The sequence below is a fragment of the Oryza glaberrima genome, chromosome 3 (assembly GCF_000147395.1).
Source record: "Oryza glaberrima chromosome 3, OglaRS2, whole genome shotgun sequence".
NCBI classification, from domain to species: Eukaryota; Viridiplantae; Streptophyta; class Magnoliopsida; order Poales; family Poaceae; genus Oryza; species Oryza glaberrima.
Genome location: NC_068328.1, coordinates 4,594,817 through 4,609,086, shown reverse-complemented (window position 1 = coordinate 4,609,086; position 14,270 = coordinate 4,594,817). Strand labels below are relative to the sequence as shown.

At 48.2% G+C, this 14,270-nt stretch overlaps 3 protein-coding genes across 4 annotated transcripts; 1 reads left to right on the top strand and 2 right to left on the bottom strand.

Annotated features, from left to right (window-relative positions):
* Positions 1-664: 664 nt before the first annotated feature.
* Positions 665-3,168, top strand: LOC127765116 (uncharacterized). 2 transcript variants are annotated; one of them, XM_052289950.1, is made up of 3 exons: positions 665-817; positions 1,500-1,570; positions 1,815-3,168. In XM_052289950.1, the coding sequence occupies exon 3, from the start codon at positions 1,831-1,833 to the stop codon at positions 3,037-3,039; it is 1,209 nt and encodes a 402-aa protein (XP_052145910.1). In that variant the 5' UTR covers positions 665-817; positions 1,500-1,570; positions 1,815-1,830; the 3' UTR covers positions 3,040-3,168. The 2 variants fall into 2 exon arrangements, with proteins under 2 accessions (XP_052145910.1, XP_052145911.1); XM_052289951.1 differs by having other exon boundaries at positions 1,810-3,168.
* A 4,646-nt stretch (positions 3,169-7,814) lies between these two features.
* LOC127768980 (geranylgeranyl transferase type-2 subunit beta 1-like) lies at positions 7,815-10,076 on the bottom strand. Its single transcript, XM_052294652.1, has 4 exons — positions 9,979-10,076; positions 9,887-9,909; positions 9,157-9,206; positions 7,815-9,066 (listed from the first exon to the last, which is right to left on the bottom strand). The coding sequence occupies exons 1-4, from the start codon at positions 10,074-10,076 to the stop codon at positions 8,881-8,883; spliced, it is 357 nt and encodes a 118-aa protein (XP_052150612.1). The 3' UTR covers positions 7,815-8,880.
* Positions 10,077-10,496: 420 nt separating this feature from the next.
* LOC127768978 (transcription initiation factor IIB-like) lies at positions 10,497-11,626 on the bottom strand. Its single transcript, XM_052294650.1, has 2 exons — positions 11,557-11,626; positions 10,497-11,428 (listed from the first exon to the last, which is right to left on the bottom strand). The coding sequence occupies exons 1-2, from the start codon at positions 11,624-11,626 to the stop codon at positions 10,497-10,499; spliced, it is 1,002 nt and encodes a 333-aa protein (XP_052150610.1).
* Between the last annotated feature and the right edge of the window lie 2,644 nt (positions 11,627-14,270).

Sequence of the window (14,270 nt, the reverse complement as noted above, 5' to 3'; positions counted from 1 at the left end):
ATTTCTAGTGGCATATAAAGGATTATCCCGTTAGTAAAAGAATGGTGTTCTTGATATTTGACAAATAGAAGCATACGTGATACGAGGGGCATGTACTGATAGACGGAATTATGAAACTTTAATAATATTGGTTTTAAAAACACAACATCTTCCTTAAAGAGCTTTCAATATCTTATTTGTCTTTACTGTTATAAGACTAGTTTTTTTTTCTAATAATTAGATGCAATATTTCTGTATTCTGTTGTTATTGCCATTGAAGCCCACAAACTCATTTCTAAATGCTATCAAGACAATGTTGCGTGCAGACGCCATAACATATGTAAGCTGAGATTGTGATACAAGCTAGCACTCAACCCATTGATAGTTGTTTTTGATCCGCAACAAAACGACACAAATTATAGCTCTTTATATTTTCCCCTTCAATATATACATTCAAATTTACCCACTAGCCTCTGCATAATATGCATAGCGAAACAATACGTGCACTGTGCATAAATGTAGATTGGTTGGTGCGTGCGATGTGTCATGTACAAATGTACAATGCTAATGCGTGTGGCTCACCTAACAGCGCCAACAAATGCCTAACCCATGTAATTTGTAGAGAACACAATGCGTTTTCTGCAAAAGTGGCGCCCATTTTTATATTTCACCTTTCCCCTACCCCCTCCATAGACCATAGAGTCCCATGATCCCCCACATCCCTCGCCCTTATTTTAACACAGTTGAAGCGACCAAAGCCTCCAAGGTCCTTCCTACATTGGGCACCTCGAGCGCGACTTACCCAAACCCGCCACCATTAATCTCCAGTGAAAAAGAGGTAAAACTCTGCGTTCTTCCCGTAATTCCTGTGTAAGACTGTTAATCTCGTTTTCCTACTAGCTCTTGCTCTACTGCTCTTAGTACACAGCAGTTTCTGTTCCAAGCTCACTCGAATTCCCATGCCTGTGTTAGTTCGTCCAGTTCTTGATTTGAGCGTTTTTGTCCTGAATTTTCTTGCCCTTGTTTGAACAACGGGAAGAATTTGGTAGGGATATGGTTCTTGATGCTGCTAGGGCTTTCGATTCGTGTAAACAGCTGAACATTTCGGTTGTTTCTTCACGGAATTGAGTTTAGCGTTACCACATGCACCTAAATTTCAGTTCTTGTAGTATGTAATAAAATATGTAATGCATAATTTGTGCTCAGCTGCTGTTTTTCCTGCCATTTTCCTTTATACTGTCTGTAGTACATCATGTGTTGGTTAGCTTGCGCCCCGCGCCCCCAGCTACTGATCTACTGTTCATGCTGTAATTTTGCGTATTGATTCGGAATATTTGAGCTGGCCTTTTGGGGTTCTACAGCGGAGCCGAATTTGCTCCCCAATTTACCTTTTTATTTCTGTTAAGGTAAATCTTGTAGGAGTATATGCTAAAGAGGATGAGGATTTTCAGATTGTCAGAAACGAATTTCATTTCAATTTTTGTTCCTAATTTTCAAAACACCGTGCTCTCCTGTTTCAGGGTAACTTCATATCATTAAAAGCTCGGATCTCGCAGGAATTGGCGATCTTTTAGTTGAAGTCCTTCAGATTGTAAGTCCAAATTATTTCTCCCGTCAGATTCCCTCCAGATTAGGAAGTTCAATGCTTTCCTACCCAGTCAAACTCATCTGTTCTGCAACTGTGACTTTGTGAGCTAAACATTTTTCCAAATTCAGGGCCCAATTATTGTAGAAAAGTATTAGGAACACCTTTCTGTGCATGTTCTGCTGAATTTATCTGCACTTTTTGCACAACTTTATGCTAAAACATATTTCTCTATCTGTCATAAGTGCAGTCTTGGGACACCTGTAATGGCAGCTAACCAAACTGGCCCCGTGTCTGAGCCACCGATGCTGAACACTGAGATTATCACTCAAAAAGTCACCGGGTTTAATACTGAGACCACGACCAAAGAAAAGCCCATAGGCTACCTTGATGTTTTTGTACACCAAGCACGCGATATTCACAACATATGCATCTACCACAAGCAGGATGTTTATGCAAAGCTGTGCCTCACGAGTGACCCAGATGTGTCATGCTCAACCAAGGTGATCAACGGTGGTGGGCGCAACCCGGTATTTGACGATGGTCTAAGGCTCGATGTGCGCACTGTGGATGCTTCCCTTAAGTGTGAAATATGGATGTTGAGCAGGGTGAGAAACTACCTGGAAGACCAGCTTCTTGGCTTTGCCCTTGTTCCTCTGGCAGACATTGTAATGGCTGATGGAAAGCTTGTCCAGGAATTCTCCATGACATCCACTGACCTGCTCCACACCCCTGCTGGATTTGTTCAGCTGTCCTTGTCTTATGTTGGATGTTCTCCAGATGTCATCCCCATTCCAGCACCCAACAAGTCAGCGTTAGTAGTGAACGGTTCTGGTAATGATAGCTCTGTCCCTTGCGAACTTGAAAAGATTGAATTCCCGGACTTGAATGTGGTGAATGAGAATCAAATTATGGTCTCCAAGTATTTCGAGATGGAGACCTTGAGCTATGAGGATTCAGTTAAGGTTGACAACCCAAAGTTAGTGCAATCTGATGCAGCTGTTCCTGGTACTGAATTATTTAACAAGAATCTCGATGAATATCGGGAGGGAAGTCCTCAAAGTTGTGTATCAACCACAGACTACTCCACAGGCACATCTGTCACTCCACATTCAGTTTCTGAGCCATCAGACACCATCCTTGCAGCATCTCCCACTGGAAGCCAGAGGGAGAAAAGCCAGGATGTTACCGATGGCGAGGCTGATTCTTCCGATGTACCACTCAAGGGTGAAGTTGTCAAGCCTGTGATCAGCATTAATCTCAACCCTGGTGAGTCTGTTGTTCAGGAGGACATAGTTAACATGTACATGAAGAGCATGCAGCAGTTTACTGAATCCCTTGCAAAGATGAAGCTGCCATTGGATGTGGAGAACAGTAGCCCCTCAACTGAAAACAACACTGACTCGATTACAGCTGAGAAGCCATCCCCATCGAAGGGTTCTAGGGTCTTCTATGGAAGCAGAGCCTTCTTCTAAGATGCTGATACTAAGTAGGATCGTGTATTAGTATACATGGTTCGTATTTGTCCGACTGGCTGTCATGTGTTTAATAGTTATATATATGCTTCCTAAGTTTCTGTTGCTACAATGAGTTTCTAGGACTCACTCTACACTTTTATTGCTTACAATGTCATGGTCAGTTAAAAATATAAGCATTTTGGAATAATTTCGCCTGAGCTGTAACTAGGCCTGGTAATGGGTCGTGGCCCACCCCGAACCCCACCCCTGCCCATTTATGTGTAGGAAAAAGTACACCGAAGGTCCCTCAACTTGTCATCGAATTACAAAATCATCCTCTAACCGCAAAACCAGATACAGGACATCCCTCAACTTACAAAACCATTCACTTTAGGTCCTTCGGTGGTTTTGATTCCGGTTTCGTCCGATGTGGCGGCTGAGTCAGCATGGGACCCACGTGGGTCCCACATGTCAGGGTGTACAGTCAGCACCTCTCCCTTCCCCCTTCTCCCCCTTCCTCTTCTCTCTCTCTCTCTTCCCCTCTGCAGGATGCCCGGCGGGTGGGGAGCTCGTCAGGGCGAGGTGGGAGAGGACATCCGGCGGGCCGGCGATGCGGCGGCAGCGTCGTCGACGATGCGGGATAAGGGAGAGCGTCACAGGCTCACCGCGCGTGTGACCTCGAGGTCAGGCCGTCAGAGAGGCCTGGGCGGTGGCGGCGAGGACGCCAAGGCGCGGGACTCCGGGTGGCGGCGGCGGCATACGACGCGCTGCGGGCGCCGGTTTGGGACCAATTAGAGGAGCAGAGAAGATTAGGGCCAGGCCGTCATCTCCCGACGACGGCGGCGAGGCAGAGGAAGGGCGGCGCGGCGAGGAGGGCTAGACGAAGAAGATGAGAAGCGTGGTGCTGCGGGAGGCCATGGCGGGGCTCCCGGAGCACGGCGACAGCCGCGTGAGGTAAGGCGACACGTGGCGGCGGGCAAGCGAGGGCGGCGAACGCGAGCCCGCAGCGGCGGTGGCTAAGGAAGCAGCGGAGACGCGGTTGAGGAGTGGACGGCAACGGGCGGGAGCAGGCCGACGGCGGCAAGGGAGTTGGGCGAGCGCGATGGCGGAGAGGCAGCGGCAGCAGTAGGCGAGCGCGGCTGCGGATGGGGAGCGGCGGCGCCGACGACTCCGCACCGCTCGGCCTCATCGTCGTCGGCGGCTTCGGGTGGGGGCGCCGCGCCGCCGGCTTCTCGTCACTTGCCATGGCACTGGAACGGGGGAGGACGGCCGAAGCGGCGGCTCGTTGGGGACGGCCTCGCGGAAGAGCAACGGCCGGAAGGACAACGGCGGCGGCGGCGGCGACAATGTGTCGGCCGGCCAACTCCCTCCTCGCCGCCTCCATCCCCGCTCCCCTCCCGCTGTCGCCGTCTCCGTCTTCCGCTCCTCCCTCGCCCCGGATGGGAGTTTCGTCGGAGCGGCGTCCACCTCCTCCACCTCTCCACCGCCGTTCCCCTCCAGCTCCCCCTTCGCTCTGCCCCTGTGGTCCCGCCACCGACGCCCCTCCCCGCTCGCGTGCGCTGACCTCGTCGACTGGGGTGACTTCAACGGGGCACGTCGCGACGGGACACCGTGCTCGCCACCGCCGACCTCGTCGAGCGGGGTGACTTCGACGGGGACAAGAGAGGCCATGGCGACGCCCGACCGCGGCGTGCTCCTCTGCACCGGCGACCGCGCCCGCGCCCGCCGCACCGTCCTGCCGCGCCACCCTGGCTGCTCTTCACCGGCCACCGCCCATGGAGAGGGAAGGAGAGAGGAAGTGAGTTGATGGGGAGGGTAAGAAGTGGTGACGTGGACAGTCTGACATGTGGGTCCCACGCGGGTCCCACGTTGACTCAGCTGCTACGTCGGATAATACCAGGGTCAAAACAACCGAAGGACCTAAATTGAACGGTTTTGTAACTTGAGGGATGTCATATATCTGGTTTTGTGGTTGGGGGATGATTTTGTAACTCGATGACAAGTTGAGGGACCTTCGTTGCACTTTTTCCTTATGTGTATATAGTGCACCTGAACCCCACCCTAGCCCATTAACATGCATTTTTAGCCCAAACCAACCCCAACCTTTAAGCTTTTCAGTGCTTGTTGAACCCTAACCCTTTGTGAACCCTTGGACAACCCATAAACAATGAAGAGACTAACCCGTTGGGCCTTTTAGCATGCTCAGCGGCTCAGCCATACACAAATGTAGAGCCATCGCACATACATGAAAGCTTTGGATACATGCATAGAACAGCTATAGGGAGTAAGACAAATAATTTTTAGATAAGTTAAATAGGGATTACCACAAACTAAGCCAGGTTTAAGAGTATGACTGAATTTTCTTAAGAAATACACAATAGTTTAGCAAAATTAGGCTACAAATAGACACGCCTTGAAACTAATAAACATCTATGAATCAGATCAAAATTTTTTCATTCAAAAGTACTAGCAAGATCTATTGATGCTTAATCTCAGCCTTCCTCTTATGTCACAGCTTGTCCAGTGCAATGTTTCCATCTCCCTATAGAAACAAAATGAGGTTAGAAGTTAGAACCTATTAAAGAAGGCATCACTACAATAATCCATGTTCCTATACTTAAGCAATGGAAATTCAGAATTGCTTTACTCCTACTAGTTGGTTGGGCATCAAACCATGTCATTTTTTTGATGTAATCGAGATTAAATGCTACTACCAACTGATGTGTAATTGTACAAACACAATTCGTTCCATCTGAGCTTTAAAATATATAAATACCACAAGTTTCTAGCAGAGAACCAGACAAAATCAGATGAGAATTTAGGTGACAGATTGACAGTGGTGATGCATCGTTTGTTGCCAACTCAGTACTACATTTTCTCTTAAGATGGTTTCAGAATTCAGATATGATTTCCCTGGTATCAGATTAGCATACATATATAGAGATATTGGATAATGCATTGCAAGTTTACAGGTGATTATGTCTATAACTATTTTAACTAATATACCGTAACAAAGTTCTTTCCTCAGTTTGCATCATTGGATAATTCATAGTCAATCAAGTTACAAACAGAACAATGCAGTGCACCAATAAATATATAGTGCAGATCAAGCTACATCATACATGTAATTCAGCTCCAATCAAACATAGAAAAAATGTAGTCAGGGATATCGTATAAATAGGCAGCATGAAGCATATTCTTACGAATCAACATTTAACTTTCAAAGATACCTCTACTTGAGAGTTCAGCATTTAACTATTCAACATAGTCTTCCAAATCACAAATGCGAGATCCTTCTGTTGCATAGCCTGCATATTGAAGCACAAGAAATGAGATCAAGTATATGCTATAATACATACCCTTACATAATGTCAATCTTTTACCTTTTTCATCATCGTCAAATCCAATTATCCAATCTTTCAAACATATACTTGCCTCAAGGGTTTCAGGGGACATAGAAGTTCGATCTTTACCCAATAGCCTTCCAGCAGCACTAAGAAATCTGAATAGATATGTAACTCTAAGTATAGTACTTAGAAACAAAGTGAAAATTTATACTAGTTGATAACAAGTAAGTTTTTATTACAGTATAAATTAAATTACTCATATAGCACAAGAATTCACTTAGGCCAAAAGGACATGCAGTAACTTGTAGCCACACAGCCTCTAACAAAAAGCATGCATTTAGAATCAGCCTAAGTATATTCAGCACAATGCGCCATCTACCTAAGTGGCCTGAAAAAAAATGTATATTCAGCACTTAAAGGCAGAATATCAGATCCTTGTATCCTAAAATTCAGATCAACACATGGCCACCAGCTTTCAGTTAATCTCAAACAGAAGAGCAGCTAGTTCGACCAACACAGTTTCAGAATATTATATATGTGTGTTTATTTAAAATCCAAGATATATACAACTTAATGTATTACAAGTTGCAGAAGTACAAATCATTATATGCCCAGAATTTTCTCTATTACAGATTCCTAAAATTCAATATGACACAAAGAGGGACTAGCAAGAATAGCAATGCCTTGAAACAATATTCGTTCGTCTGCATATACTTCTTATTTAAGAGAATCCTATGATCAGAGATACAAGCTTATACATTATATTCAATGCCTAATCTAATCCTAATAGCTCTTTCCAAGTTTGTACTGTGAATCGGCAAACTAATAAGCAATCCCTAGCTGGATTAACAATTTCAACATGTGATCAAGATTTGTTTCATTCAGATGTTAGCAGAGCAATCTAATCCGCTGCACTGAAACCAAGAACAAGAATAGCAATGCCTGTAGCAAAGAAAACAAACCTTGGTTGCAGAAGCCGACGTGCAGAGAAGGGGCTGCGCGGTGCTGCGGATCTCGGACAGGAGGCGGAGGCAACGGAGGACGGCGGCGCGGTGCCGGATCTTGACCGGGAGGCGGAGCCGCGGAGGACCGACAGTTGGTGGAGGCGTACGACACGCCGGCGGATAGGGTGGCGCGATCTAGATGGGAAGGACGGAGCGGCGGCGCTCGCGGACAGGGACGGGGACAGCGACGAAGGATCGCAACGGGGAGGAGGCGGAGGTGGAGGCGGAGGCGGAGGGGGAGAGAAGGCGGCGCAAGGTGGCGGCGGCCGCCGATCCAGTCGCCGAGCTCCTACCGCTGTGGGTTCTACCGCTGTGGGTTCTCCCACAAAGGAGACCCTTTTTTACTTCCCATGGGCTGAACCCCATTTTGAGCTATAGTGTCCAGCCCATCGTAACCCTCATTTTACATGGCCCAACCCAACCCTGCCCTTATTCCTTCCTGTAGTAAGTTCATTTGAGATCCCTTAATTTAACACCGAATTCGATTCTCGTCCTTAAACCCCAAAACCAGATACAACCGGTCCTCGAACTATCAAAACCGGTGCAAACAAGGTCCCTTAGCGGTTTTGAAGGCGGTTTTGGCTGACGTGGCGCCTACGTGGCTTGTTTCACTAGGCCTCCGTCCCTGTGGCATTGACGTGGCGATGACGTGGCAATTATATATTGGAAAAATGATAAAAATCATGGGCCCACATGTCAGCCACACAAAAAAATAATCTAAAAATAATGGGGCCCACATGCCAGTTAAAAAAATGGTGGGGCCCACGTGGGCCCCACATGTCATCTCCCTCTCCCCACTCGGCTCTCTCTCTTCTTCCTCATCACGCTGCAGCATGCCGAGAACGACGGCGGCGGCCGAAGCATGCCGGCGGAGCGGCGGCTGCGGCAGGCCGCGGGCGAAGGGGCCCACGAGGAGCGGAGGGGCGGGCGGAGCGGCGGCCCAACCAATCACCCACTGGCCCCCGCCGTTGTTCGCGACACCGCTCTCCTCGCCGTCGCCGGTTCACTCGCCGCCGCCGTCGCCGGTTCACTCGCTGCACAGCCATGGGGGATGGAGGGGAGTTGGTGGCGGAGAAGCACGTCCGCTACATCGTCACCGTGGAGAAGGTAGGCCACCTCTCGATCGGATGCGAGCTGTTCGATGCAGCGGTTGATTCTGCTCGGTTTCTTGCGAATTCATGCAACACAGTCAGCCTCAATGTAAAGTAGCAGGATTGACTAGATTCATTTGGACATTGATAAACTAATGTTTGCACAAGCATGATGAACCTCAGTCAAGATCTAGTAGTAAAGGATACAATCAGCAACCTTATCGACATCGAGAGCATCAAGCCGATCAAAGAGGCACAGGACGTGCACGGCGCTGAGCGTGTAGAGGACATGCGCGTCGTGCCCAACGTTTCCCCCCAATCCACCTACAACACCCAAATCCGAAGAACCAAACGCACAGATCAAGTCAAGAACACGTCTCCCTCAAGGATCCCAAGACCATCACCACCAACAATCAATCAATCAATTCCGCCCCCTCCCCTTCTCGCGGATCCGGAATCCGGGTGGTAGCAGGACATGATCCACCCGATGAATTCGTCGGCTTCTACGGCGTGGAGCTTGTGGAGGAGGTCGAGCGTGGTGAGGCCCCAGTACGCGCCGTTGACTCGGATGTGCTCCATCACCAGCGACTCGAACGAGTCCTTCTGCATCACAGCAGCAGCAGCAGCGAAGAGCATCCAATCAGAATCAGCCGCTGCATCGAGCAGCTCGCATCCGAGCGAGAGGCGGCCTACCTTCTCCACGGTGACGATGTAGCGGACGTGTTTCTCCGCCGCCAGCTCCCCTCAATCCCCCATGGCTGCGCCGGCTAGGCCAGAAGCTTCGCGAGGGAGGCGGCGGCGGCGAGGAGAGCGGTGTCGCGAGTGGGGAGAGTGAGATGACATGTGGGGCCCACCATATTTATTTTTTTTAGCTCACATGTGGGCCCCACCATTTTTAGATTTTTTTTTTGCAACTGATATGTGGGCCCGTGATTTTTATTATTTTTCTGAGATTTAATTGCCACGTTATCACCACGTCAATGCCACATGGGACAGAGACCTACTCAAACTAGCCACGTAGGCGCCATGTCAACCGAAACCGCCTTCAAAACCGCTAAGGGACCTTATTTGCACCGGTTTTGATAGTTCGGGGACCGGTTGTATCTGGTTTTGGATTTCAAGGATAAAAATCGGATTCGGTGTAAAATTAAGGGGCCTCAGATGAACTTATTCCTTCCTATAACCCATAAAAGACACACCATTTTCAGCCCATTAGTGTTTCAACCCGTACAACCCATGGGCTGGCCAGCCCATTACCAGGCCTAGCTGTAACTCGTAGGTTGACGTTGTGCACTAGTTCTTAATGAAGGTTATGTCATGGCTCATGAATGAATCCTTTAACACTTCCATGAATCCTTAAAGGGTCTAAGAACAGTACAAGTGACAAATAGCTGGGTTTGAATGGTATGGAATCCATGCTTACCGAGACCAAGGGACAGCGATCCGCTGCAGTAAATTAACACTATCATGTTTCATCATAATTCAGATGATAAATTCTTCAGATATAGTACGCACCTTGCTGATCTGCAGCGCCACGATCCATCGATCCCCATCTGCTCGAAGGCAGGGGAGGACCGGAGGACGCGACCGGGCTGTGCGGCTGTGCCTGCCATGGCGGATGTCGCGCGCGCGTCGCCTCTGCGGCCGGTCGGCCGTCGGCGGTGGCGTCGATCGGTCACGTCGTCGCAGCCTCGGATAGTCGGATGCGCCGTGCACGGAGGAGGGTTCGACCGCTTTTGCGGAGGCCCGTGGGCTTTAGGGCGAAGCGTACACGGGGAAGGCCTGTTATTTCCATGGGCCGTCAGCCCGTCAGTGTTTCGAGAAAAAAAAACATGAAATGTGGCACATAAATAAACTCTCTACTTCGTATTATTCATGTATTACCTCTTAATTAATAGGTCATCTGATTCTTCTAAAATAATAGTTCAGTACATGATTCATCTGGTTATGGCACTACCATGATCTACCATCTACAGAGGACGTGCCGAGAACCATAAATACGTTACACGCATGCTAAAGCCTAAAAGCATCTATTAAGAGGAGAAGAGCAGCTCTTCATGCTGGCTCAGCTCCTTGCAGGCCTCCTTGATGGTTGCCTCGGCGACGCCGGAGGCCTTGGACACGTCGCGCGCGGACGTCTGGGCGCCGGCGCGCTGCACCACCATGTAGATGATCGCGGCGGCGATGGACTCCGGGTTGCGCCGCACGTCGAGCTTGTCCTCCAGCGTCTGCGCCGCCCTCTGCGCCTCCCGCACCTCCGGCTTGCCCATCCCGAGCCGCGAGCCGAAGCGGCTCATGTAGTCGGCGGCGCGCACGACGCCCATCTCCATGGCCGTCCCGGCCTCCTCCCCGAGGTGCCTCCTGATGATCCTCTCCATCCTCCCGATCTCCTTCTTGTCCTGGCAATCGCGCATCACCGAGGCGAGCTCCTTCAGCGTCCGCGGGTTGCCCTCGTTGCGGCACGCGATGTGGAGGCAGGCCGCGTACGCGGCGTCGCGGTTCCGCACCCTGGCGCACAGCTTCGCCTCCTCCATCTTCTTGAACAGCTCCTTGGCCCGGTCTCTGATGGTGGCCACGAGCTGGAGGCGGTCCGCCATGTCGGAGATGGCGCGGAACGCGACGGCCAGCGAGCTGTCTTGGCCCGACTTGGAGTCGACGCGTACATGAGGCGGGGAGGCGGTGTCCTTCGCTTGCCGCTTGGCCGGCGCGACGACGGTGCCGAGCTCCGCGTGCGAGAGGAAGGGGTCGGAGCAGCCGCCGACGCGGTTGGGGTCGCGGTCCTCGCCGCTGCCGGCGTCGGAGAACGTGCGCCACTCGGAGGTCTCGTCGATGTACCGCTCCTCCAGGACGAGCGCGCACTCGGTGCAGATGGTGTCGCCGGTGGCGTGGTCCACCACCACCACCGTCGTGCGGTGGCACTCCGGGCAGTAACACTGCTCGTTGCCGGCGACGCTACACATCGTCGCTATCGAGATCGATCGAGCCGCGCGTGAGAACAATACGCAGGACGAGGGGCAGCGGATCGGTGCGAGGTGAAGCGAAGCGCGCGTGCTCGATGAGTTCCCTGGACACACACGTGGGGTGGGGGTGTACCGGATTTATCCTTTTGCCAATGACGCAGCCTGATCGAACTCGGAGTCGGATTACTCTCGGTCTTGGACATTCGATGCCGATAGAAAAATCGGACGGTCCTCATGAGAGCAGTCCACACGCACGGAGCCCACGTGAGAGCAGCAGCTACTCAGCTAGCATGAGACCGCGTGGAGGGATGTGAGATGTCGTTTCAGCCCATTACTTTCGATATGTTAAAAGTTCGAAACGATTTTTCCTTTTAAACTACATATATAATTAACTATCCACTTACATCGTGATTATTCATTACAATTAAATCTTTCTTACAAGATCTTTCATGATTATATTTTTGTGAAAAATATATATGTGTTGCATATGGTAGGGGCTCGTTGTTGCAATCAACTTTTTTTTAATGTTACATCTCCTTAAAACATTTTTTAATCGACCGAGCGGCGCGTGCGACACGTACGTCGGCGAAACCATACGCAGAACGAGGGGCAGTGGATCGGTGCGACGTCAAGCGAAGTGCGCGTGCTCAATCAGTTCCCTGGACACACACGCTTGTTATTTAATGTCATCTCAGTATCTAAGATAAAAGTATGCAACTCTTCACATGAATTTGGAGCTTTAAACCAGCCTAGCGTATCTCTAACACAACACCACAGGAAATGTGAGAGAGGATAGTTAAAAATGAGATGATTCACCTATTCCACCCTCCCACAAAGTTTGCACTTCTCATCTCTTGGCCATTTCATTTTTTTCATACATTCAACAGCCTGTATTCTGCCCTTGCAAACCAACCAAAGAAAAATCTTAATCTTCAAAGATACAAGATTTTTCCAAATCTCAATCATCCTCTGATCTCTGACCCCTCTAAAAGTAAGTTCCCTATAAAGGGACGTAGCTGAGTATATACCATTCTTCTCTAGTTTTCAAAACAGCACATCTCTTCCACTTTCTAACGAGATACCCTCAAGGACTCTCATCAACTCTTCCCATTCTTCTACATCTTCTACCGAAACTGGTCTCCTTAAAGGGATGGACCATTCTCCCTCATTGAATTTTTCTTTTAGAGTCACTCCAGGGTCTGCTGTGATAATGTAAATGTATGAAAATTGAATCTTGACAGGAGTTTCTCCCAGCCACACATCATCCCCAAAACTCATAGCTCTTCCATCTTTAACTTGATATGCACTCCCTAACTTCATAAAATTCTTTATACTATGCAATCCTTTCTAGAACTGAGAGGTTCTCAATTCAGATGATTGAAAAAAACCACTCATTACAATATTTTCTCCTCAGCAGCTGACAGACTGGATCCTCAGAATCTGATTCAATTCTTGCTATCCATGTCCCCAAAAGAGCTATATTCATCACTCTTGTGTTTATAAAACCCAAACTCCTAAAATCTTTTGGCCTACATAAAGCATCCCATTTCACTATATGATACTTCCTCTTGTTTTCAAGCCCCTCCCAAAAAAATCTTGCCTTAATAGAATCAAATTCATGATGAACCCCCTCTGGCAGCAAATACACCCCCATGGTGTAAGTTGGGATGCTACGAAGACATGAATTTATCAGCACAAATCTCCCTCCAAAAGATAAATGTCTACACAACCATGTTGCCAACCTCTTTTCCAGTTTATTTGAATCTCCTCTCAATTTAGCTACTATCAATCTCTCACCTTTAACAGGTAAGCCCAAGTATTTCATTGGCAAAGTTCCAAGTTGACAGTTTAGCAGGTTAGCAACCCTTACTGACTCTGCCTCTTCGGCTCCTACACAATCATCTCACTCTTTTGGTAATTTATTTTCAGACCTGACATCTCCTCCAAACAATACAAGAGAAACTTGATTGTAACAATATTAGCATCATCCTTTATCATAAACAACACAGTATCATCAACATACTGCAGATGTGTAAGCCCTCCTGGAACCAAATGTGGAACCAAACCCACCAGATGACCCTGGTCTCTAGCTGACTTAATCATTTCTGATAAAGCATCCCCAACTATCTTAAAAAGCAAAGGAGATAATGGGTCTTCTTGTCTCAAACCCCTTTGAGTCTTAAATAAATCCATTTGCTCCCCATTCATATTAACTGCTACCTTCCCATTCTCAACAGCCCCCATCATCTAATTAATCCACTTCTCATGAAAACCCTTACTTTTAAGCACCTCTTTCAGGAAACTTCTATTCACTTTGTCGTAGGCTTTCTCAAAATCTAAATTCAAGATAATACCATATTGTTGTGTATATATCAACTCATGAATAGTTTCATGCAAGATTACCACCCCATCTAAAATGTTTCTCCCTGGAATAAAAGTAGTTTGGCAAGGGTCTATCACTTTATAAGCTACCCTTGTTAGCCTCTTGGTTATTAGCTTAAAGCGCACATTCAAAAGGCAAATTGGAAGTGTTTGAGAATATTAGCATATTTGATTTTTGGAATCAAAATGATCGCCTCATAATTCAACCTACTTAAATCTAACTCCCCTTTGTAAAGCAAGTCCATCATTTCTTTAATCTGATCCTTTATCTGAGGCCAAAATGCTTTATAGAAACTCACAGAGAAACCATTTGGCCCTAGGGCTGTATTTGTCTTTGTCTCTTTTAGGGCAATTGCAATCTCTTCTATAGTGAACTCCTTAACTAGCTCTATGTTATCGTGCTCATCTACTCCCCTTTTATCCTCTGGATATTTTCACTCATATGTATCTTTGGAAGGGTAGAGT

What these genes read in the sequence shown, in the direction of transcription:
- LOC127768978 (XM_052294650.1), bottom strand. Translation starts at nt 11,626, where the DNA reads ATGTCCAAGACCGAGAGTAATCCGACTCCGAGTTCGATCAGGCTGCGT. An exon ending in TTGGCAAAAGGATAAATCCG is followed by an intron (nt 11,429 to 11,556) that starts GTACACCCCCAC and finishes CGATCTCGATAG; the next exon opens with CGACGATGTGTAGCGTCGCC.
- LOC127765116 (XM_052289950.1), top strand. Translation starts at nt 1,831, where the DNA reads ATGGCAGCTAACCAAACTGGCCCCGTGTCTGAGCCACCGATGCTGAAC.
- LOC127768980 (XM_052294652.1), bottom strand. Translation starts at nt 10,076, where the DNA reads ATGGCAGGCACAGCCGCACAGCCCGGTCGCGTCCTCCGGTCCTCCCCT. An exon ending in TGGCGCTGCAGATCAGCAAG is followed by an intron (nt 9,910 to 9,978) that starts GTGCGTACTATA and finishes AATTTACTGCAG; the next exon opens with CGGATCGCTGTCCCTTGGTC. An exon ending in ATCGCTGTCCCTTGGTCTCG is followed by an intron (nt 9,207 to 9,886) that starts GTAAGCATGGAT and finishes TGGGGGATTGAG; the next exon opens with GGGAGCTGGCGGCGGAGAAA.